Source organism: Seriola lalandi, unplaced genomic scaffold (genome assembly GCF_002814215.2).
Source record: "Seriola lalandi dorsalis isolate HSWRI2012SDOR001 ecotype SW California unplaced genomic scaffold, Sedor1 jcf7180002054337, whole genome shotgun sequence".
Lineage (NCBI taxonomy): Eukaryota > Metazoa > Chordata > Actinopteri > Carangiformes > Carangidae > Seriola > Seriola lalandi.
In genome coordinates this window covers 133,554-159,869 of record NW_019524890.1, presented here as the reverse complement: position 1 = coordinate 159,869, position 26,316 = coordinate 133,554, and the positions used below count along the sequence as shown (strand labels likewise).

The window sequence follows — 26,316 nt, the reverse complement described above, 5'->3', positions numbered from 1 at the left end:
AAAAAAACCCAGTAACAATGTATTGGCTGATAGTAAGTTAAAAACAAACAATCTTGATATGGATTCTGTAGATTTTTTCCTTTTAAATTGTGACCAATGGTGACACTGTCCTAAACCACCTCAAACTTTGTTCTGCATTTCTGTACTGCAATGCATACTTATTGGTAAATACATATACACTAGTATCAATGCATAAGCTTATATTGGTTTATATATCGGCCTGACTAGTGTAGTCTAGCTGTAGTGTTAATATTATGTGTATCTTACCTTTTTTTAAAGGGATACTGGCCAATGTCTTGTCCTTGTGTTGAAATTATTCTCAAACACTGATATCGGTATTGACCTCATAAATCCATTATCAGTCAGGCTCTGGTGTGCATGCACATAGTTTGTGTTTTTCCAGCTAGTTACTGCTGCTTCCTCCTCAACAGTGCAGGTTGTATCGGCCGCATAGTGGACAGTGCCTACTGTAAAAGGCCTGCAACCACTAAGTGGCTCTTATCTAATCCAACATCCTCTTCCCTTATCTCATCTATTCTATTCATGGGAGGCGGCCCAAGTGTGGCACAAAGCATGGTCTATCTAATTAGCAAAAGGCTTGAGCATCCCCCAGGCTCCTTTGTAATAATACCTGTGTTTTGTCGCTACTGTTCTCCAGAGACACTAATTGGGTCTGTGTCTTGTCACTCACGGTACTTTTCAGTCGGGCGATGCTTTCAGACCACTAGGTGCTTTTTGTTTTGTGGCCTAATTTAATTCTTAATGTTTATTTACGTTGTGTGCCAGCGGAATGTTGTAAGAATCCACCTGTGTCAACTGTTTACTGTCTCATTGTGTCAAGAGTTGCGTTTACTTATCTGGCTGCTGTGTTAAAGGCTATGTGCAAAGTAAATGTTTCAATATGTTGCTGCGGTAACCAGGAAAATCTTTGTTTAACGTGGTCAGGTGATCAGTCTACAAAGGAGCAGCTGATGCTTTGCTATTATTTCCCATAGACCAAAAGGTGTGTGCGTGTGTGGCTGTGTGTGGCTGTGTGTGTGTGTGTGTGTGTGTGCGTGTGTGTGCGTGCGTGTGTGTGAGTGCATGGGGGCCAACATCCAGGCTTTGCCCCAGAAATTGTGGGTGCTGCCCATATCAAAACAGGGTGTTAATACGAACATATTTTGTGTATTGTAATTATATTGTATACTGAAACTTCAAGATAATTGCATCTGGCATATGTTTTTTAATTAATTATTTCACTATATTTTATATATCATTGGTATTTTAAAGCTCTGTTGTTTGCCATTTTTAGAGATGAAACAATTATTCAATTAAAGAAGCAATGGGAGCATCTGATTTATGGAAATTTTCATTCATCTCTGACATTTTATAGGCTAAACAGTTAAATGAGAAATTAATTGGCAGATTAATCAGTAATGTCGCAGCCCTTGTGATTTTACTTATTGTAATGTTTTGCGAGAGTAATGATGATGGTCCTGCAGTGCGCACATATGTTTCAAATGGGTGCATTTATCAGTATAAAACCTCTGCAATACTGTGATTGATATTTAAAAAAAAATTGTAGGTCTTATTGATAACAAAATTTTACAAATACTACATTCATGAAGACTTTCAGGTTCGGTTAAAACTGTTTTTATATAGCTATTGATTTAAATTTATGGTCATTTTCAAGGCTTTTATACTGAAAGGATCCATTATCTCCTATGGTTATTTCTCCCATACAATTTAGCATTTCAATCTAAGCTGCTCCTATAGCTGCTGTTGTGCCTAGGTACGGGTCAGATTTATGTTGGTATAAGGGGCCGTTGCAGGGAGGACCACCAGTGCTGTAGGGGTTGTTAACTACCATAACAAAACTGAGCACATCAGCAGGCACGGGTTTGGCGCTCCTTTCAACCAACTGCAGGAAATGAAAAGTGGTGGTTGTGTTACGGGCTGTCTAATCCCCTTCCACCCCCCTCACCCCTACAGGCGTTGACAGCTGGTGCAAATGGTTGTTGTGACTCCGCCGTGCGGTACTACTGGCTGAGAGGAGGCTGATGGAGATCACTGGGTGTGAAAGTTGTCTACACAGACTGACAGATAGGCATTTGAACCCATGTCGCAGAGAGTGATCATGTACTACAGAACTGGCCAGCGGTCATATTTAGAATTAGATTTAGAGTTTATAGATCACACAGTTTCAGAAAGAAAATTACATGTCACCTTTTAACCCATTTGAAATTAAATTTTAGTTTTGATGTTATCAGGGCTGACAGAGACCTTTTCTGCAGTAGTAACAGGTCAGGAGAGATTTCCACTTCATTACGTCATCAGCAGACCTGCGTCCTCTGTTACATGCAGCATGTTTACAAGAAATTATAATGAGTGGGATCGGGAGAAGCTGTAATTTACAGTGCGGGAGAGACGTACCAGGCATTTGGATTGTTGAACCTGCTGTGTGTGGTTGGCTCTCACTGGAGATTAACAGGGTCAGTTTGCTGCCCTGGCCTGGCCTGGCTTGGCTTGGCTCAACAGGGCGGGGGTGCTTATCTGCTTTCACTCTCACTAGAGCTCCTGATGTATTTTTCTCCCGTCAAAGCCAAAGTAGAACTGGCCTGGTCAGTATTACTTGTATTATTTTGAACATTGGATCTGCTGCCTGCCTTTTTTTTCATGATCTGTTTCAATATATAACACCCTTGAAAGTGTGTGTGTGTGTGTTGGTACAGTTTTCCTGATGAATGACCCTGCATATACAGTATGTTAACACTGTGCAATTAATATCCTCTCTACTGCTCATTTACTCCTCGATGTTTTTTGTAATAGTCATTCATAATGCTCTCCCTAATACAACCCCTTCATATGTTTGCAGTGCATTGCTAACACCTCATTATGATTTAAACTATAATCTTTCTTTCCTTTGTTTCAGACAAGTTCAACACCTACGTGACGCTGAAGGTGCAGAATGTCAAAAGCACAACGATCACTGTGCGGGGCGAGCAGCCCTGCTGGGAACAGGATTTTATGTTGTAAGTTATTAAACACACAGGATTCATGTTTCAAGATTTATTGAACTAATTACATTTTAATCACTTTAATTACCACACTTTAATTTAATTATTAGTTCATAGTAAAAAATATGCCTTTAGGACCTCACCTAATACACAAAACCAATACAAGCGATCAGCTCTCTGCACTTTAGACATTATACTAGACTGTCACTATGTTTGACTTGGTGTGACTCTATGACAGTGAGAATCTTTCAGGACTGACAACTCACCTCGTGATGTATCACCTTTGACAAGACTTTTTATCATTTATCTAAAAAGATAATAGTGTATGAGAGACAAAACAGGGTGCATCCTTCTGTCAGAGACACACACAGTGTTTCACACACCATCCATGACGTCACATTCCCTGTTATCCTAATTTGAAACCTACCTCATGCTTATAACAGGAAAAGTGTCTGTTTTTCAAATTCTGCAACTCCTTCTATGAAAGCATCTCGTCAAACAGTTGCTGTTCATTTCCTCCCTGTAATTCATTGGGTTTAATTTCCTCATTTTACTTTCCCTGTGAAAGGTATCTATGGCGACGTGAGAGACAGCGCGTTGTTGCATGTGTGTCATTGTTTGTCTTTTGTAAACTCCCTCATTGCAACAGTGTTTGTTTTTCCAGACCTTCATCCTTCTACTGTCCATTAATGATGTGTTGGCTAGGTGTGATTCAACGTAAAACAGAATCATTCATCAGCGTTTCCAGTGAATGCTCAGCACCACCTGTTACAACCAAATGTCTTTATTAAACACTAGGAGACGGTGACGCAGCTCAATGACAATCCAAAAATGGCAATTCTAAATTTCCTAACTTTGAACATTGGAGCTAACTTGCAGCAATCTGAGTTCAGATATGCTTGAAAGATGTTACATATATTATGTTTTATCATGATTGCTCATCATTTGTCTGGATTACATTTTACTTTTGTATTAAGTTGTTTTCGAGAGCTGAGTATTTGCATGGTGTGCACGTTAATGCATCAACAAGGAAGAGCGGTTTCAAATTAAAGGAATAGTCAGACATTTCGGGAAATACACATATTAGCTTTCTTGAGTTGGATGAGAGGATTCAAGATGGTGAATGTGAAGTTATCACTAGCAGCTGGTTAGCCTAGCTTAGCATGAAGGCCGGCTCTTTCTCCCAGTTTCCAGTATTTAGCGTACAGATATTAGAATGGTCTCAATCTTCTCATCTAAGTCTCAGAAAGAAAGTGAAAGTGTTTTTCCCAAAACGATGATGTTGTGCTTTTAATGTTAACATAACTTGGACCTGAAATATATACATTTAAAAAAAAAAAAACAACACTGTACTGAGCCAGGTAGTGCAATAGAAGGTAGGAGATTAACCAGTATGCTTTTGATACACTAGGTAAAATGGTTGTCACTGACAACAAGTATATACAGTGTGTAATAGGCTAAAACCATCGCCATGATGAAAGGATTTAAAAAACATTAACATAAAAACAAGTTAGTAAAAATGTTGTGTTTTTATAATAAGGTTTCCACAGTTTCAATTCCATTTTGATCTACATCTACTGTGTTTTGATTGTGTGTTTTTCTGAACTGCATGAAGGGGGTTTAAAATGATGTGGAAATAACAAGTGATCGGGACTGATCAGGAGACTCCCCTTATCTTGTCGAGACAAGTGCTTACTTTCAGATGGACATTTGCAAGTTCATTCCAGTCAGTTGGAGAACAAAACTGGATTAAGTAGTCTTGTTTTAATTAAAAAAGGCAATAATTAAAGAGATTGGATAATAGAATCTAAATGACATCCTAGACAAGTCACTCAGTTAAAATTTCCAACAGTTTGCTTTTAATACCTTGCTAGATTTATTTATTCTCTGCCATTTTGTGTGAGCAGATGATTTAGAAATCCTTTATCTCTGCACCTGGACACCGCAGATACTCGGCGCCCTCCCCTGCACTTCTCTCAATTAGCTGTTCTCTTTGATTATCTTTTCTGTCATCTTCCTTTTGTTTGTCCAGTCGATAGTTGCAAACTGCCACAGATGAGAATATGCAAATGCCCTTGTCACGCGGCTCCTTTCACAAATTTATATGCCATTTTACTGCTGTCATCAAGCTGTTTTTGAGCCCTTTGTAAAGCACGCTGAATGACAAAACAAGGCTGGAATGGATTATGACAGCTAATACACAACAAAAAGAGGAAGTAGCCTTTGTTATCAGCCAGTGGTAGGGCCTGGCAGTAATTATGTAGAAATTTCTGCTTCATTGAATGTGAATTGGAATTGAATAACATTGGAAAGTTTTCTCTGTTTTTTTTGGGTTTTTTTTCATTCTGATAACAAAGCCTCAAATTATGTAGCTATTGTTTCGCTCTTTTATCTGCTGGCATTCTCCACGCTCTTTATCAGGACGGACCTTTTATTATTAAAGCTTGACATTACTTGATACCTGACATGCTTTTTTATTTGCTCTCTTTCTCAGTGAGATCAACCGGCTGGACCTCGGCCTCATTGTTGAGGTGTGGAACAAAGGCCTCATCTGGGACACCATGGTGGGGACCGCCTGGATTCCCCTAAAGAGTATCCGACAATCAGAGGAGGTTTGAATATGCCGCAACACACAAATTACATAATACAGAAAAAAGATAAAGCAAGCATTCTTTTCAAAATTAAATAACCCTATTGACAAAACTGAGTGATTGGTAACAAGATACAGTATTTCAATTGTGCATTTTCTTGTATATAGTACAAATAGACAGAAATAGATAGAAAAAGGTTTTGCAGTTACACTAATAAAAGTACCTGAAATGTATTACCATTTAAGTTAATGATAATAGCATAAAGTGGGTACAAAAGTAGACACAAAAAAATATTAATTTGTCTACCTAGATAAATACCTACTGTATATACATATCTGATTGCAGGAGGGCTCAGGTGAGTGGCTTTTCCTGGATGCAGAGGTTCTGATGAAGGCGGATGAGATATATGGCACCAAGAACCCAACACCCCATCGAGTCCTGATGGATACTCGCTTCGAGCTGCCTTTTGGTGAGAGTTGCCTATCCCTTTTTTTTCCAGTCGCTTTGTGTTTTAGCTGTATGTTAGGACTTCCAGAATGAGGCAAGTATCCGATATGTAACCACACTTTTGAAAAGTTCAGGTGCTTACGTAAGAAATTTTGCAACACTGTCATCTCAAGTACCTGCTGTGACTACAAGTAAGTGATGTAGGGAGTACATCAGTGATTCAGGTTACCTGAGGTCAAATCAAACCTTGCTCCGCCAAGTTACACAAAGGCCATGCATGCTTCCTGCTAAAATGTCAGCAGTAGGTTTCTGAGATACACAGTAAAAACTATCCAGCCTGGGGCACTGACTTACAAACCGATGACGTAGTGTAACCTGGTGTTCTGTTGCTTTATGCAAACACTGATTCCTCTTGAATAGAAAATATAAGGAATGAAGAACATGGTCTACTCAAGCAGAGTATGACGCAACATTCTTCCTGAATCAAGTTAACTCATAACATTCATACTATTATCTCATTGCTTGATGTGAGGGACACGAATGTTGAACAATTCATGGCTAGAAAACAGGGAACTCTTATATATTTGTCACAGATATTCGTTTTAGTGTCTGATGTCGTCTATCTGGTTGCAGTGGGGATGAGGTGCCTGTTTCTGTCCTGCCTAAATTGGGAGCACTGACTCATCAACGGCAGACCATCCTTTATTAACTTAGGTTCAGTAAATATAATTTTGTCTTTCCAGATTGTTCCATTGCGGCCAACAGGATTAAGGAACCATTAGGAATGCTTTTTGCTACAGTTTTGGTCCATCAGTCAAAACTAACTGGAATTTTCCAAAGCAACATTTGCATATGTATTTAATCAAAGCTGCATGCATTGATTTTCTTTTTTTAGTTTTTTCATTGCTTTATAAAATAGAGATACTTTAACAAGAACTCATCTATTAAGGCACCCAACAGCAACATTAGCATTTATTTAGGTAGTGCTTTTGACCATATGATGAAAATTTATCAAATTTTCAGACTTCTTTTGCTCCATTAACTCTCAACTGGGAAAAATATCTGACAAGTTAGCTGCTCAATGTTTCATTTTCTTCACTACATAGTCACTAACTTTGACTGTCTACTGATGGAGCTAGGCAGGTAGCATACTGTAGGTTTATCAGAGCTTTTATGGTGAAAACAGCTGCTTTCTGTTGCTGCAAACTAGGTGGATGAGAGAAATGAGAATGAATCAAACAGTAGAGGAGACATAAAACAAAACAAATGAGCTAAAAGACGCTAAATAGGTCGAAAAGCTTGCCAGCAGTACAGAGTTGGATGATAACTCTTTGTGGGTTTGTCACTATTACTGTTCCTTTGCATACAACCAACCTTCTCCAATCTGCCTGATTCAAATGATGAAAAGAATTTCTGAATAAAAGTCCTACTGATAATTAACAGTATGAGACATTTCGTGCAGTGAATCTCATTTAATTTGACGCTCTTCAAGATTCACGAGTAAAATGTCCTACATTGCCCTCTCGCTCTCTGTGTCCTTGACCACAGTTGTACTTACAGTATCCCCTTCGCCAGCGCCGCATACACAGCTCAAACCTTATGATCAAACGGCATCAAAGTTAAAGCAGGGTGTCCATCCGCTGAGTGGGAGACAGCCTGTTTCTCTGTTTTAAGATGAGACCTTTCAAAGTTGCAGAAGGCCATCATGACTCTCTGTGGCACCACAGCCATTCATTAAAGCTGTGGGTCGGTGTGTCTTTGAAGCCCCTGGCCTTTGTATGTGTGGCCTTTAATGTGCATCTGTCTGCAGTGTAGCGCAAATCCCCCTGAAAAGTGGGATCGGTGTGAGGAGAGTAACGGATCTGTGATAGAGAATAGTAATTTAGTCTCAGGTAATACATATGGTTAGAGAGGCAGGGTTAAGTAGGAAAAAAATGAGGACAAAACACTCCTGTTCTGATTCAATTTCGTATCAGCTGTCCCCCATATAAACATATATATTTATATTCACGTATGTACATGTTTATTCGACCTTTTTTCCTGGCTGCTAGTATTTTTAAGGTTTTAATTTAAATTTTTTTCATATTTGGTAGTTTCGTTAATGTGATGTCATTAATGTGTGTAATTATTCTGCTTTTCAAACTATAGCTCGTCATTTAAAATGTGTTTGCTATGTTACCGTCAAGATTCATCTGCAACATCTTTGGACATTCGTTCCTTGCTGCTCTGACTAAAATGTTCCTGACGTTTGTGATCCTCCTCCCTTAACAGTTTGTGGCCATTGTTAACTATTTTTATTTCCCCGCTCCTGAGATGCTCATGAGAAATTAAACGGGCATAAATGTATTATGATAACATCCTGGAATGTGACGCTTGAAGTCAGAAGGAGCAGGATGTAGACGTCAAACACAGGTTCACATCTATGTTTTATGCATATTTTGGTACCAGACATCCCAGATGATGAGGCACAGTACTGGACAGGCAAGCTGGAACGTATCAATACCATGAGAATCCATGATGAGGTAAAGAGCCCCTTGATGAGGTTTTACTATTTTTTTTTTTTTTTAAGGCAAAACAGTGCATTGATATATTGTAATGATAACACACAGTTATGTCCTGCTGGTTTGCATTTTCTTTTAATCAAATCAAGTTTTTTTTCTGTGTTTTGATGTCTAAATATAACAGATGTTCCTGTTTACTTCACCTTAGCAGTACTGCTAATGACGTACTGCTATATTTATTTTTGTTGATGTTAATGCTGATGGAGTGGGACTATTAAATTACTGTGGTAATAATAATATGAGGACATGAAAAAAAAGACTTGATACATGCTATTTTCTCTCTCTCCCCCTTTGTAGTACCCTATTCAGGATGACGTTCAGAGTCGCCCACTGCCATTTGCAGCATCCCAGTGCTGTGAGTGTGCCTGCCTATATTGCTCTCAGCCACTAGATGGGGCCAATTATCCGTCCTTTTAGCGCTCAGGCTTTGCTATTATTTCCTTCCACTCTCTTGACCCTGTTGCACTGCCAGATCTAGTAACAGTTGAGTCAGAATTGAAAACGAAGATTATATACCTCAGATTAAGTCTGTAAATATTTTTACAAACTTAACAAAGAGGCCGTGTTATGCATGTCAAATCTTTTTTCACTGTTGTGACAGTTTGTTTTCCACTCTGAGAACCACTGATAAGGGTTCCCTTGTCTTCCCACTATTCCAACACAGGGACACTTTCTTTTTGTTTTCACACCCTCTACCTCCTCTGATTGTACCTCTCACTTGTAACATCTGCACTTTCACCAGGCAACTATTTCGGATGGGCTGACCCACTGAGTATGTAAAACACACTTTGATGAAATTTTCCCCCCTGGACAATCCTCAGTGCCCTCTGCATGTCCTAATGCCCCACACCCAATAACATGTAAAACATAAAGTTTCCGTGCATTTTATTCTCATTATTTCACTCATTGGTTTTCCTCACTATTTTCCTGGACCCCCCTTTACCTTTTTTTTAACTTAATTTCCTTCTGTCCTGCTGTTTTCCTGTTATCTATGCTCTGTGCTGATGTCATATGATTTTCATAACCCATGTATATTAAGTCCATATGTGAGTGATTTACCACACAGAGTAGCTAACAAAGAGTCAGGAAAATTCATCAAAAACACTGATATGTTTTTCTGAAGTTGTGCTCCATGCACCTTTTTTTTAAGAATGTGTTTGTTAGGATTATAATAACATTTGAATATGTTTAGTAATACCTATAGAAAAGCCCTTGTCAAATCTGAGAGTTTAAATTGCAGTTGCATCACTAAACTGGTAGGTGGCAGCCTTCGCTCAGCTATATTTATATATCACCTTGACATTTCACTGTCCTCCCACTCTGCTCTAAGAGATATCAACAGAATCAGTTTATCTGTCCCCCTCTCACTTTATCGCTCTGAAAAGATAAAACCCTAGCTCAGCTGCTCCCTCCAGCAGATGCCAACCTCTTCAAAGAAATTTTCTACGGTCACTCTCGGGGTTGGCAAGGTCACTTTCAAAAAGTAGTTTATTTGGGTGCATTTCTTCTTCTAACAGATCAGATTTGTAAGAGGTTTTTGTAATGTTTGTGTAACAGCACATAAATGTACAAAAACAACTGTCTTTAATTTTTCTGTACAATTTTTGTCACTGTCCTCTTAGAAAAAAATGAAAGTTCCCAATTACATGCAACAGATCAATCTAAAGGATAACACAGATGAACACATAACTCAGTATCATCCATTTAGTATTTTGCGTGTATAAAGGCTACAGTCTTTTAAAACTGCATGACATTTGCTCTCTCAACCTCCCTATTAACCTGGCATCCACTCCTAGTTTGTTTATTTCTATTTCTTCAGCTCTTAACATTTTTCTTTCCAGATAGGCAAAATTTAAACTAGGCTGCACTTTCACATGGGTTTGATAATAATCAAGGATTTTTAAATGCTTGCTGGTTGTATGAAACATACTTAGTGATGTTTCAGGTAAGTTTAATTTACTCAGTTCATCCTGTTGCAGCTCTAGATGACCAGGACAGTGCTGTAGATGACCGGGACAGTGACTACCGCAGTGAGACTAGTAACAGTCTGCCTCCACGTTACCACACAACGGCTCAGCCCAACTCCTCCATGCACCAGTACCCCATGGGGCCTCGGCTGCAGCAACACCCAGACTCCTGCACGGACTCTGTCCACAGTTTTGACCTGGACTACAGAGACCAGAGAGGAAGCAGGTAGACAGAGTAAACACACAGTTACCCATACACACCTTCACTCACTCGGTCACTTTAGAGCCAATATGCTTTTTTTTGGTACAGTTGTGGTATCTAGTGCAATGCGACACAGTGGCCTTATTTGTCCAGTGTTTAACCCATCCCCATATATAAACATGAAGGTGACAAAAGAGAGTGCCAGCAAAAATTTAACATAATCAACTCAACAAACGAAAGAACTATTTCAGGGGTGTAGTTCTGATTGCTTTAGAAATAAACAACTGTACCCTCAATGGTAACTCGTTATGTGTTATTTTATTATTTCTCCAATTTAAAAACAGAGCAAATGTTGCTTACTCAAACTCACTCATATATTTCCTTACTCATACAGACTTAAAATTTTCCTCCTGTTTTACATCTACTTTCAGATTTGCAGTGACAGAAATAGTCATTTTAAATTATTATAATTATTCAGTTTTTTTTTCTTTTGGATAGTTTGCCAGACTCAGAAGCCAATATGGTTGGAGCTTTGTGCTTTTTTTTGTCTGTCGGCTAGCTTTCCTTTTTTGCCATAGTTAGTGGTTCATTCAGCTGCTTCAGTAGACCAGGAGGGATCTGTACTCTAGAGGCAGAATGGATCAGACCCTGTATCCTCAGCCTTAGTGCTGCAGTTAATTCCACTCTCTAGCTTTTTAATTCATATTATTGTGGTTCTCCACTGAGTTGCACATCACTACACACTATTTGTTTAAGCTGGCCAAAGGTGTGTGTGTATGTGTGGTGATTGTTTCTAGAATTATATATTTACATTAAAATAACAACAATATTTTACTTTCAATAGAATATTATTCATTAAGCTACTGCTATTAAAAATCTTTATTATTTTTTTATTACTGTTATTATTATTATTATGATTATTATTATATTATTATTATCAATATCATTATCATCATCATCATCATCATCATCATCAACACTACACAGCTGTTTTGAGGGCTTCATCCATAAAGCAAATGGTCTTGGTGCATGGAGTCTTTTGAGTGGATTGCCATGGAATACATGTGTACCAGTGAGACTGCTGCAAATCTGCCTGTGTGGACTGATAGGGAGTTGATCCGGATAATTCTAGATCAGAAAAAAAATGGGATTATAGCCAGGAAAAAGCTCATTGTTCAATTTTCTTTTTGTCTTGAGTCTGGGTCTGTTGTGTTGGTTCAAGTTCCTGATAGTTTCAAAGGCTCTGAACTTGGTTTAACCATATCACAGAGGGAATCCCTCTGTCACACATGGAGGTAGCGGGTCGGTGACATACACGTGCATTTCTTTTGTGATGAAAAACTTTCAATGTGTGCCATATGGTGGTGATTTAGCATGCATTTCTTGAATGCTGTTGCAGGCTGAGTGTTGAAGTGCTGATAAGCATGACCCATCCCATTCTGTGGGAATTTAAAAAGATATAAATTCACAGAGGCACATGCAAACATAGGGGCACATGCACTCTCAGACTTGAACACACATAGAGTTTTATTACCTATATATTATATCCTTGACTCTCAGATGTGTATAAGAGACAGGCTCCGTGAGAAGAGGGGGGAGCTGTTTATGCGGCAGGTAGTGGAGATGCAGGAAGAGGAGAAGTTGACATCATGCCTCAGGCCATACAAGAATGGGCTTCTCTACAAGACGAGGATGTGGGCTAAAAATGAGCTTGACCACACTTTAGAGAATTATGTGGCATACAAAAAAGAACAAGATGCAAGAATGGGGGCACGTTTTGATTTTGATTTAGAGAGTTCTGAAGATCTGCACTACTCCATAGGAGCAGAAGAGGATATTGATGCCTTTGTAGGAGAAAATTTTCACCCAGGCAATGCAAGACATCACAAAGATAGGTATTCTTTCTCATATGAGGGCCACATCGAAAATTCTCAGGGTCTCCGGGAGAAGAAGTGTGGAAAAGCTAAAATTGGAGGATGGACTCCAGAGGCAATGCTCTCTCCTGTAGAGGAACCAAGTGATGAATATGTAGACCCTATGGATGAGCTCCAGTGTCTTGTTGAAACAGTTTCTGAATACCTTGCTGAAAAAGAGGAGGAAATTAGTAAGTATGGTTCCCTTCCTAAATCAAGTAAATCTAGGCTATCGTCTCTGGGTAGCAACAGAACTGATTCTTTTGGAGATGACCAAAATAGCTCATCAAAGGATCCAAGAGTAGAAACCCAATCGCACACTTCTTCTGACCAAGGCGTCTCAGGGGTAAAAAATGCCATGAGCTCATTATTTAGTTCTCTCACTGACAGAGTGGGAGGAGGCCCTAAACAGCCTGTCCCACCTCCACAAGCACCATCACAATCGTCACAATCTGGGCTAACAAAACTCTTGTCCTTTATTCCTAAATCAAATAGCTCAGCTCCTGTAGCTGTTGTATCTCCAGTAGAAACTTATCCTGAAAAATCCTTCAGTTCTTTGTCTTCTCAGCCACCACGTGATGCCAATACACAAGGTCATAATCAAGAAGCAAAAGGTCCCACATGGAGTCAAACTCAAACAAATACGAAAGAACATATACTTGAGGTTGAAACCAAACCTCAAAGTGCTCCAGGAAACTCCGTCTTGGGGAAATTGAATCCTTTAAAGCTTTTTTCAGCAGGAGTAAATGGGAACTCAGCTGAACAGGAACCAGAAACCACGTATTCTCAAGGCCATACACAATGGGATGAGAAATGTGTTCATCAAGCTAAACAGTCGATGACAGCAGAAGGAGGTGGGAAATTTGGAAAATTAAGTTTATCACAAGAGAAACATTTGAGACAAAATCAAGATGCAAATACATATGGAAAACAAAATCCAATGATTTACAAACAAGAAAATGTGCCTGTTTCGGGGGCAGCAAGGCCAACCAGCCAAACACAATCAGCAAACACTGGATTCTTTAGCCCTTTGAAGAAGTCATTAAGTTCATTGATCACATCTACTGCCCCTGTTCCACCGCAGGGACCTCCACCTGTGGCAGTTTATCCAGTGTTTAGAACCACAGAGGATCCCCGACTGGAGAAACCAGTGGAGGACCCATCATTGAATAGTAACCCTAAACAGCCTTTCCCCTCCTCTGAAAATGTCTCCACTCAGCAACGTCCAAAAGCAGAGGGAGGCATTTTCTCTGGTTTTTTAAAGTTTGCATCCAGTGAGGATGTAAGTGCCTCCACCAACACACAGAATCCTGTGCAATCATATCATGATTCAGCTTCAACAACCTCCTCCACCTTTATACAAAGTTCCACTGTGCCACCAGAAAGCACTGAGAAAGGATGGTTTTCCAGCATTTTTAACCCTACCTCTACTCCCAGTTCAAACCAGAATATTACCAGTAATCCACAATCTCAGAGCAGCAAATTGCCATCTGTCTCACATGCACAACCTACATCAAATCAGAACCCAACAGCAGCTCATCATGGAATGCAGCATCAAGCTCCCAATCAGCCTCAATCACAAAGTTTTTTGACAGGTCTTCTTAAAGGGAGCTCGACAGAGGACATCTCTCATATGGGCTCTAATCAACCAAAACAAGGAGGACTGCTATCTGGACTTCTTAAATTTGGCTCTACCAGTGACCTATCTGACAGTTCACCTCAGCAGGCTGCCCATAACAATCAACCACCCAGGAGCAGTAATCCGCCACAGATTCCTCATCACCCTCCCCCACCACATACTTCTTCAGCTCCCCCGAAGGGGGGCTTTCTCTCAGGGCTATTGAAGTTTTCATCAACAGAAAATATACCACAAAACGTTCAGCTATCTGAAGCTGAAAAACAGAAGAATATGCATGGCATTTTCTCTGGTAAGCAGCAGACTTCAGATGCAACTCAGCAAACACAACCTCAACAACAGGGGCTGCTGTCTGGCTTGCTTAAATTTACATCCTCTGAGAATATTTCAAGCAGCCAAACTGTTCAGCACCAACAAAGCGGTGTTAAACATAGTCAACTGGGTTTCAACCCTCAGAATACTCAAGGTCCAGACCGAGGGCCTCATCTCAGGAATAGAACACCAAGTCAGGAAGTTGTCCAAAGGGACACTAGTAAACCAGGCTTTACTCGTCAACAAACAGTTCCACTCCAGAAGCCACAATCCCAACAAGGTGGTCTTTTATCTGGTCTTTTTAGATTTGCTTCAGCAGACAACATAAACACACAACAGCACCCATCAGCTCAGCCACATGGAATTACCTCTAGTAAATCAAGTCATGAGCAAACAAAGGCAAGAAGTATTCCTATTACTGTCCAAAATCAACCACAAAATAGTTCAACACAAAAAACAACTCAAACAAGTGGTATACTCTCTGGATTATTTAAATCCTCTGAAAATATGGCTCAACAACCTCAGCCTGAAATCATCCATGAGTCAGAACAACAAATTAAAGTGCCACGCAGCCAAACTGCTCAGACTCAGCAGGAGACAACAAGTCAATCTGGAGTGCTCTCAGGGCTATTCAACAAGTTAACAAAATCATCTGAAAACACTGACACAACCTGCCCGACATCAACTGCACAATTACTGCATCAGAACGCAAATAATTGTACAGTCACAGTGAAGACCCCACTGCAAACACAGTCACGCACTAATGTAACACAAGAATCCTCACAAGAACATGCAGAGATAGAGAAGAGGATTCCACAAACTGCCCAACAAGGGTTTTTATCTGGACTATTCAGCAAAAATGTAACTGAGGAACCATGTACTCAAAAACAAAACGTTGAAACATCAGGTCAGATTACAGAACAACAGACATCATCAGCTATGTTCACAGAGTTACATTCAGGCACATTAAAAAGTACTACCTCAGACTTTGGAAGAGACAATTGTCAAAAAGTTGTTCATGCTTCTCTCAATCCAGGACAGAGCAGACATGCTTTCATTAGTCCACCTGTCTCAATTGATACAGAGAGTTTAGACCTAAGAACATCGGCTACTTTTGCAAGATCACTTCAGAATCGGGCAACATACTCCTCAATTAGCACAGGTAATTTATCCCAGTTATATTATTCTGGGACACATCAGTTAGTTCAGCCAATGGCTTATAGTACAGGAAATATTAATTCCCTTTTACAAAGCCATACAAGTTCTTCAATCATGAACATGCCGCAGTATATTAGCGGAAGCACTCCCTCATTGTATGGAACTTCAAGGCAAAGTGTTTACCAAGGTCAGTTGTCCCCTTATGGAATAAGTCCTTCTTATGATGAAAACCAGTGGATCCGTGAAAGTGCTCTATGGCAACAGTTTCAGAATGAGTCACTGAACTATCAGTTTCAGGGAGAAGATCAAGGCTATAGCCAGAGCTGTGAAGGTGCATCATTACAGGCACCTGCTCTTCACAGCAGCTTTTCAAATATCAATCAGCCATTTAATACCCCTACAACATGGAAGGGTTTTGTTTCTAATGAAAGGCAAATTGGACCATATGAGTTTGATGGACACAGGAATGGTGATCCATATCCCAAGAGGAAATTATGGAACAGTTATGAAGACTTGGGAAATCTAGAGTATTCACCTAATCAGGAGGGTGCATTGAACTTAACTACTAAACATAGTGCTGCAAAGTTTGGGAAATGCAACTCATTTAATGATGGTAGCACTTACAGCTTGAATGGGATTTCATATCATGAAGGCTATTATGAGGAGACTGCACCAAGTTTGTCTTATTCGGCTAACTGGCATTATGGAATGGATACTGAAGTCCTACAAAACTATCATACTGATGGCATGATCCATGAGAGTCAGTTTAATCTGAGCCGACCAATAGATTCAGGCTGTCCTCCAAATGCCAATACTGAGACAGAAGATTCCCTTTACCTCGAAGACACTGAATGGTATCAGCAATGGCTTGCACTTTTAGAGCAAGGAATGTGGTGGCCAGCAGATGATGGTGACTGTGGCTACTTTGTTTACACTGATCATGAGTACATTTATGCCTTGCTTACAGATACAGCGGGTGAATATGTGTATGCTTGTGCCCCAGAAGGTGAGTCTTGGGGAAATGCACAGAAACTAGATAGTCTTCCCAGTGGTTGGCTGCACAATGAAATGGTTTTAGTCTGTGGCTTTAAAATTCCACTTTACAATGAAGATGAACTTCTTTGGCTTCCTGGTCAAGATCACAGTGACTCTCAACTTCTTAATGCCCCCCTAGATTTGTCTGCTGCCTACAGAAAAGGAAATCAGATAATGAATCTAAATCTTGAGCAATTCTCTCAGATGTTTGAAAATTCATTTCTTTCACAAGGGCAACAGGGACTAGACTTCACATCTTACAGATTAAACAAAGTCAGGATGGATCCGAGACAGACCAGTAATGTCTATCAAGACCAGTGCCAAGATGTTATTGACCTTTCTTGTCGTAATAAAGACCATATTGGCCCTTACTGGAGTAGCCAGGAAATGAAGACATTTCTTGCTCAAAAAGTTGCTGTTTCCCTGAACTCTACTCCTAACATAAATTCTAATCAGCAGCTACTTCATAACTGTTACCAACCCAGCCAACGCCGGCATTCATCCACCGGGGTTACAGTGAAGCATGCAGATGATGTATCAGAGGAAGAATGGAGAAAGAGAGTGGCCCCAGGAGAACAACAACCTAATCGTCAAGTCAGAAAGATTTCTTCTCTTATATCCTCTTTTGTTGGCAAAACATCACAAGTGGAATTGGACAAAACTAGCACATCCCCCAGTGATCAAGCTCCTGACAAACATCCTAAGAACCTTCTTTCATCAGGTTTCCAAAGTCTGAAGTCGAAGATCATTAAAGAAGAAGCTACTGCTGTTGTGACTCAGTCAGAAATTGTTAAACAACAAACGGAGAAGCCAACTACCACACGGGGAAGAATTTTGCCAACAGTACCAACAACTGCTCAAGTGACTCCGCCCTCAACACAATCAAATACAACTTCACAGAAACCTAGACTTTCACGTCAGACCACCATGGTACAACAAGCAGCCCCACCAACACAGCCCAATGTCACAGTGCCTTCAGGATCAAAAGAATCTCTTATTAAACCTGAACTACCTAAAGAGCTTGCAACTGATAAACCGGTGGACATACCATTGGAGAAACCATCTGAACAACCACAGGCAGGCTTCATGAACTTCCTAAAATCTACAGTAGGTATAGAGGAAAGCAAGCCAGATTCTCAGACATCTTCTCACATATCTCCTAGTCAGCAGAGCAAAACTGGCAGCACCGCTTCCTTACCAGACAGTGTTCCTACAAATAAAGAGGCTACAGGAGTGTCAAATCTATTTGGATCAATTGGCAGCCTGTTTAGTACTGAGTCTTCTCCACCACAAAAACAGCAAATGAAACCTAGTGTTACAGAGGGTTCACTGACATCAGCATCTAAACCTAAGGGTATACAGAGACAACAAACAATGGACCGAAGTGGTACCTCTCGGCCGCAGACCCAACCCCCAAACAAAAGTATATCCCAAGTATTTCCTCCCAATTCTTCCACAGGCCCTTCTACAAGTCGATCAGAAACTATGCCACCTACAGGGGAAGCAAAACAGGAAGCAGGAACTAAACCATCTGGTGGACTATTTGGATTTTCAATTGGGGAAATGCTGACAGGAGCAACAGCAGGTGCTCAATCTGGGCTCACACCAGAAAGACCTGCATCAGCTACAGCTCCACAAGAAGAATCTCTTGGTAAAAGTATATTATCAATATTTAGTGGACCAAATCCTCCACAGGCTGCACCTAAAACAGGGCCTCAACAACATCCTCCAAGTGCAACTCCACAACCTCCCCAACAGGAATCTCTTGGTAAAAGTTTATTAACAATGTTTGGAGGATCAAGTCCTTCGCAGCCTCCTACTCAAACCAAGCCTACTGCTGAGACTCCTCAACAGGGAACTGTTCCTCCAAAAGACCCCCCATCTACAGGATTTCTTTCGATGTTTGGTGGTCCTAGCACCCAACAGTCTCCAGCCCAAACAGGATCTATTCTAGGGGGAATCCTGCCTGGGTCATCAAGTTCAACCGATAGCCCAATGAAGGGACTGTTTTCAATGTTTAGTGAACCCAGTCCTCCACAACCCCAGCCACCAACAAAGTCATCTCAACAACGAGTAGCTCAATCACAAACTCAACAAAGTGTACCTCAGACACAATCTAAACCACAAGCACAACCTCAGACACAAGGGCAGCCAGCCACCTCTGTCCTTGGGGGAATTTTGGGCGGCTTGTCTACCTCTACTGAAAGTCCAAGAAAAGGTTTGTTGTCCATGTTTGGCAGCCCCAGTAGTCCTCAAACACCAGGAGCTGGTGGAAGTGCAAATATGTCTTCAGCGTCAGGGACTGCAGCACCCAAAGAACCTGCAAAGAGTATACTCTCTGTTTTTAATGATGTTATGACATCTCCACAACAAACTCCTAATTCATCATCTACTATTGATACTACTGCCAAAGAGCCATCAACTATTCATTTACAACATGGTTCTTCCCAAATGCCATCTGTTTCCAGTAGCCATGTGCCAGTGTCAGCAACTATCAGTCAAACATCAAGTGAACTCTCAAGGAGCAATGCTAGTACTAACTCTAGTGAAGTGCATGCTAGCCTATCCACAGATATTACTGTAGATACCACAAATTCTATTAAAGTGGATACCACAATTAAAGACACTGGTATTGCATCTGAGCAACCAGATTCTGAATGTATCACTGTGCAAAAGGAATCAAGCACAGAAAGTGCATCACAGGATCCTGCTCCCCCTAAGGAACCAGTAGGCTCTGGTCTCTTGTCCATGATAAGTGGATCTGGCCCACAGACTCCTTCCTTACAAGCTGGATTCATGTCAGATGGTCCAGGAAAAGGTTTACTTTCATTATTTTCTGGGCCCAGTACTGAGCCAAGTGCTAGACAAACAGGCCCTTCACCTACTGCACCAGGGTCTGCATCTGGATCATCAGGCCCCAAGGACCCACCAGCCAAAGGTTTGTTCTCTGTGTTTGGAGGTTCTACTCCCCAGCCCTCTGCGCAGCCTGGAAGTTCTCTATTAGGGGCAATGTTTGGAGGCTCTTCACCTCAAACACCAGCTTCTCAAACAGGAGGATCTATACTAGGTGGTCTGTTTGGAGGGTCTGCACATCAGGCTGCTCCTCAAGTTGGTCCCACTAAGACTGGAGGCTCTGCTCCTCAGACAGGAGGACCTCAGGCAGGGGCATCCTTACTTGGAGGCTTATTTAGTGGAACTGCTCCACAGACTGTTGGATCTCAGACTGGGGGATCTATTTTGGGAGGGTTTTTTGGAGGATCTGCAGCTTCAACTACAGCATCTCAAGCTACTGGGGCCTTTAGTGGAATGTTTGGTGGGGCTGCCACCCAAACTTCAACACCCCAAAGTGGTAGCTCTATATTGGGAAGCATTTTGGGGGGCTCATCTTCTCAAACAGCAACTGTACAGACTGGTACAGCTTCAGCTTCTGCAGCTTCTGTTCCTAATGAGATGCCTGGTAAAAGTTTGCTTTCATTGTTTGGAGGATCTGCTCCACCTGCAACACCCACTGCAACAGCTGTACCAACATCTAATGATGATAAGGAAACTACAGCTCCTACCAACACTACCTCAGATGTAACTGTTCTACCAAAACCCACTGATGACGGTAAAACTGCTACAACTCCAGCTGGTCCTGAAATCTCTGTAATTGATACTGCTACCAAAAGCAAAGAGCAGGTAGAAACAGTACAGCAACCTAATGACACAACCCAGAGTCTTGAGGTAAGCTTGAACAAAACTGATGGCAATGCTACTGAAGAAGCTAAATGCCAAGATGTTGACAAGCCAACTGCTTTAGCTATAGATATTCAATCTGAAGTTTCTGAAGTATGTGCACCGGCACAACAACCTGCAAAACCAGAGCTTGTGAGTGGTCAGTCAAGTCAAGATACAGCACCACCTAAAGTAGAAGAGGAAACACCAGCCACTCAGTCAGCAAGTCCTATGGCCCAGAGACAACAGAAGCCTCCAGAACCAGAGAAATCCATTGGTGACTCATCAGCAGATACAGTCACAGGTTTTGTGTCCTCCCTTTTCAAACCAGCAGTTGCTTCCACTGAAGGGCCTCAGCAACAGCAGAAGAACTCACTTTTTGGACTGGGAGGAACAGCACCTCAAGCTGCTACTGGTCAGACCGGAGCATCGCTATTGGGGGGTATTTTTGGAGGGTCCAACACCCAGACAGCAGCTCCCCAGACAGGGGGATCCTTACTAGGAGGTTTATTCAAAGGGTCTGCTCCTCAATCTGGTCCTCAAACCACTGCCCCCACCACAGGAGGGTCAATATTAGGCGGGATGTTTGGAGGAGGATCCACTGCCAAGTCTGTAGGTCCCCAGACAGGTGGATCATTACTGGGTGGGATGTTCGGAGGATCGGCACCAACAGCACAGCAAGGTGGTTCTTTACTTGGAGGAATGTTTGGAGGAGGAGTCACTGCTCAGACTGCAGGATCACAGAGTGGAGCATCAATTCTTGGGGGCATTGGCGGATCTTTATTTGGGGGTATGGGACAACAACCAAAGTCATCTGAGCCAATGCCAGCTGAGCCCAAGTCAACAACTGGCTCAACTCCACAGCCACAGATTAAGAATGAAAGTGTGACATCAAAAGTAGCACCTTCTGCCGCTGACACTAATACAAAAGAAATGGCACACTCAACATTACCAGATAATGATAAAGTAAAATCTGGCAGTCTAACAAGTAGTGTCAGGCCATCTGAGGCAGCATGTCCAGAAACCTCTGCTGTCACAAGTGCTTCAATAAGCACTATGTCTGACATCACCCAACAGGTAGATAACACTTGGCAAGAAATGTCACCTGTTGAGGGAGAGGTGATACATGAGAAGCCTATGGTCATAAAAGGAGACCCTGAGGGTAAAGATAGTGACAAATCAGCCCCACCTGATACCCAACAAGCAGATACCAATACAGCGCCTCAACCTAATCATTTGCCCAATAATGCAGAGCCACCTCAGGCCAAGTCTCTGTTTGGGTTTATATCAGCACAAAGTGATACAGGAAAATCTCTTGGATCCCTGTTTTCACCAACGATACCATCAGGTGCTCCATCAATGCCTCAAACAGAAGCAGGCAGTGGCCTATTTTCAGGATTAAAAACCTTTTCTGGAGGCCTATTTCAAGAGGAAAACCCTGTTACTGGAAAACAAGAGCCACCCACCACCTCATTATTTGGGACAAAGATAAATTTTCCTTGGCAGGCAGAGCCACCGAAGCCACAAGCTACCCCAGTTATAACATCTCAACCCAAAACTGTCAACATAACAAGTGATCAAAAACATACTGTACAAAAGGTTGCAACATCTGATGACCAAAAATCTGAATTGGTAGGTTCCACAGATGATATAGCAAACCCCCAGATTTGTATCTCCACTCCTGAAGTAGATCCTTCAGCATCCCTGATCCCAAAGGAAATGGAAAGGCTTGTAGAAACAAACCCTTCTGCAGGTCCTACCTCTGGAGTGCAGCTGGACAACCAGTCAAAGAGGGATCTATTGAATGCAAAAAGGCTAGTAAAAGCATAATAAATGGCATTACTCCTCACCATTTATGATGCATTGACGTTTTGGACAAAATGTATTCCCTGTCCAGCTCTGCAGTCCATCCTCACCAGTTTTGTTGAATTTTTAGCTTGTGTGTGTGTGTGTGTGTGTGTGTGTGTGTGTGTGTGTGTGTGTGTGTGTGTGTGTGTGTGTGTGCGTGTGCGCGTGTGTTTGTATTGTCTTATGTGTGATTTTTGTGTATAGCATCTCCATAATTCCATGTGACCTTTCAAACCAGAATTCCAAAACAAAATTTGCACATTTATGGACGTATGTATTGCACATATCTATGGATGGGAAATTCACAAATAAGAGAACATAATCATCAATTAGTTAATTTAAGAGAGATCATTTGCTGTGCTACTCCTCTAACTCCTGTTTAGCTTGTGAAGACACATGTTAATATAACAAATGTAAGCATGATTGTCAGCAATATTAAAAACAATGCAAGTTTTGGTTGATTATGGAATTCTGATTTGAGTTGTATATTTTTTTGTATGGTGAAAATTATTTTTTGTGTTTAAAGTAAAATAAAATTTTACAATCCTTACCATTTAACCAAATATCTGCACTTTTCCCCTAAAAATGAAATCAGTTATGAAATGCCACTTTATAAAAGGTAAAATTTTAAACACAGAGATCAACTGCATATTTTATTGTCCACATCCATCTGTACTTGAACCCTGTTTTCATAAGCTTACTATCATACAGCATATGATGGTCACTATATCTGTTATGTCTTGTGGACAAATGAAAGGAAAATGATATGGTATAATATGGTATATAGTTGTGTGCAGAAACACACCCTTTTTTAGTAAGGATTAGCAGTTGCAGGGCAGGTTATATTTCACATCACAAGCGAGCATACTCTTATGTTTTACATTTATATTTTTATTATTTTCCAACACGCAAACAGCTCCCCTGCAAGGTTAGCTGTCTTTTCAGGGAATGATGTGTGTGTTTGTTTACTATACCAATCAATCCTAGAGAGGATATTGATAAAAGTAGACTTTTTATATAGTTAAACAGTGTTTGTAAATAATTTTTAATAGATGAGTGGGGTTTATTACATCCCAAAAACTATTAATTTTATTAATCTTTTCAGCAGTATACAAAGCATTGAACCAACTTCTAAAAGTAAAGATTTAGTTTTATGTAACAATCCCCACTTATCTAGCCCTGGATAGAGGAAAAATATAAACCACAAAAATATTTCAAGATAGTTTTTCAACCAGTTCTGAAAAAAGTACCTTGATACTGAATATTTTCCTCACTCCTCTCTTACCATTGTAGTCCAGTGGAAAGTAGTCGTTTTGGGTCATCAGGAAACCTGAGCCAGACCAGCTCCCAGCTTAGTGAGACTGGCCAGGAGAGCACTGCAGGGTCAGAACTGGAGGAGTCATTCCACTCCTATCACAGTACTGGCTTTCACCCCTCCACCAACGGGCAGCCACGCACAAATGGACATCTTCCCGCCAATGGACACTCTATGGTTGGTGAGCAGGAAGTACATAGGCTGTCCCCTGAAGTAGGACGGGGCCTGAAAAATGACACCCCAGCAGAGAGAGGGTCCTCTAAACTTCAAAGGTACTGTGTGTTCATAATTTAACCTAGCTGGTGTATTTGCTATAATGACGGTGTCATAGAACTGCAAGGTTTTCTCCATCTCTTTCTACCACTCTACTCTTAAATTCATGTTACCCAGGTTCCATGATGATGGGCCGCCATTACCCTTCACCCCATCCAGAGTTCGTTGGTTGAAGGCCATCAATAAAGTCAGGGTTCAGCTCCGGGAGGTAGGCACTGTTTCACCTCATTTCCTCCAACAATATCTGACCGCTCATAACCTTGTAAGTCTGACGTTGTTACACTCATTTTCCTTACCCCACCACACATATGCATACAAAGACATATACAAATACTTGCAATTCTCTGGAAGTGGTTGAGTTGAACCTCTCTGTTTGTTCAAGAAGATGCACTAAAATGGGTTTGAGTGTTATTATAACTGCAATTTCTTTGTCATTTGAATTTTGCAACAAAACCAATGGTCCCCTGTACCCTCATGATTACACACATAAATTCTTGTGGACTGAGTATTAAGCACACAGACTTCTGATAGCCTCTCAGCAGCAACGGTGGAGCTACTAGGGTGTGCCTCATCCAAGTCACTCCATAAATCATTGTCAAGTTAAGGGTCTTTGTTTTAATTTCATCCACTTCTATGTTTCTTGCCAACATGGTATTTTAATTGCAGCGAACTGGTTATAACCTTGCTTATTCCTACTGTCCAGCAAACATATGCTGCTCAAATAGAGATGTGAGATGATACGGGCCAATTTTTAAGCAATGCCACATTTGCACTTAATTTTTAATTCTCAGCCTCTGTGTCCTCTCCCTCTCTCTGCCTCAGTCGTCATTGGTTGATTTCATCTCTTCTCACCGCACTGTAATTGTGAGGCTAAAGTCTACTGTCCCTCTGTTGACTTAGGTCTATCACTCTTGCTTCAGGGACCTATAATTTACATTAATGGACACTTCACTCTTGGGAATCCCTCTCATGTTCTACTGTCAATGATTCTACAGTGTTTGACTAATTTGTCACTGTGTGTCATATATACTTAAAGGTCATAACTGCATTTTTTATTAAGCCATGATCTAACCTTCTTCTTCTCTTAGGCATGACAAAAATAATTGGCAGGTGACTTGTGCCAATATTTGAACAATCTAGTGAGAGGGAAGGATGTAAAAGGTGGGGATATGCTAGAGCTGTTTATCCTTTGTCCATTTCACATTCCTGTACACTGTGTAATTTTCATATAAAGGTATTACTCCCTGAGTAATGGTTGATAATTTACACCAATTAGAGACCCTACTTTTTCAGAAAAAGACAGATTTACGTAGTTGTTTATGTCAGTACATCAAATGCCTAGTAGGAAATCATATGGCATTGCTTTCATTTATTCACAATATCTAATGCCATGTAGTGTCATATTGAACCAGTTTCCAACCATTTCTGGAGAATGTGTGTAGCATGTAAACAGATGTTGAATCTAATCCTGCATCAAGTCCAGTTGGAAATCTTTGAGGGCCGTCATAATGAAAACATCAGAATCTCTCAGCTAACTGGGGTTCAACCCCTTCATTAATCTTTTTATGGCCTGGCAGTAAAGGAGTAGCTGTGGTAGCTGTCAGTTGGCTTCCATTATAATGATTGGTTTTCATGGACTGGGTGAGACGAACATACACTGTAAATGATGGCTGATTGAAGACATGAGTATAAATGGAAAGCAAGGTGAAAGCTGTCTAAGTGCCATTTATTAAGGGACTTGGGGAAACACTTAGGACACAAGGATAAATTCTGAAAAGACTGCAATGAATTAGAATTGGTTGTTAATCTGTCAAGCACTGTCACAGTAACAGGAATAATAAGAATGGTAGACACTGTGAAGCACCTTCACATGCTTGTTTACGTTGATAAAAGAGAGAGAAAATGGGGTGTGTGGTGTGTTTACAGTTTCCTCGAGATTTTTTGGCAGCGGCACACACACAAATACACAGCAGGAATTGGATCTGGCTGGCAGACCCATTTCCAGTGTCGGTTTCAATACCCATACTGGATATGACGGAGCTGCAAGCTTTGAATAGAAATTCTTTTCTTTTTACATTTTTCCATTTGTAAGGTAAAAGTAAGCAAATCACAGAGTGCAGGAAAACCAGTGGTACTGATATGTTTATCATATGTGAGTTCACTTTTACAAACAAGCAATTTAATGAATTGAAAGAGAAATATCGCGAATCACATCAGCAGCAGCAGCAGGCAGTTGTGGAAACAGAGAAAAAAGAGTGAATGAGACTGAGAGCTGGCAGTCTCACAGCCTCAGATTAGCCTTGCGCTGGGATACGTTGCCAGAGGACAGAAGGAGAGAGAGCAGA

General features: G+C 40.9%; 2 protein-coding genes across 3 annotated transcripts in view; both read left to right on the top strand.

Annotated features, from left to right (window-relative positions):
- The window catches only part of unc13bb (unc-13 homolog Bb (C. elegans)), a 64,582-nt gene that overhangs the window by 12,256 nt on the left and 26,010 nt on the right, over positions 1-26,316 (top strand). For both annotated transcript variants that reach the window (XM_087174310.1, XM_087174309.1), the window contains exons 3-10: positions 2,915-3,014; positions 5,494-5,611; positions 5,936-6,059; positions 8,486-8,559; positions 8,896-8,953; positions 10,578-10,791; positions 23,677-23,970; positions 24,089-24,179. In XM_087174310.1, the coding sequence (XP_087030436.1) occupies positions 2,915-3,014; positions 5,494-5,611; positions 5,936-6,059; positions 8,486-8,559; positions 8,896-8,953; positions 10,578-10,791; positions 23,677-23,970; positions 24,089-24,179 (1,073 nt within the window). The remainder of the gene's footprint in view (positions 1-2,914; positions 3,015-5,493; positions 5,612-5,935; positions 6,060-8,485; positions 8,560-8,895; positions 8,954-10,577; positions 10,792-23,676; positions 23,971-24,088; positions 24,180-26,316) is intronic.
- LOC147819059 (uncharacterized) lies at positions 12,375-22,748 on the top strand. The gene has a single exon (XM_087174308.1). It carries the CDS (start codon positions 12,391-12,393, stop codon positions 22,363-22,365), a length of 9,975 nt encoding a protein of 3,324 aa, XP_087030434.1. The 5' UTR covers positions 12,375-12,390; the 3' UTR covers positions 22,366-22,748.

Excerpts from the sequence above, each read along its gene's own strand:
- LOC147819059 (XM_087174308.1), top strand. The coding sequence starts at position 12,391 with ATGCAGGAAGAGGAGAAGTTGACATCATGCCTCAGGCCATACAAGAAT.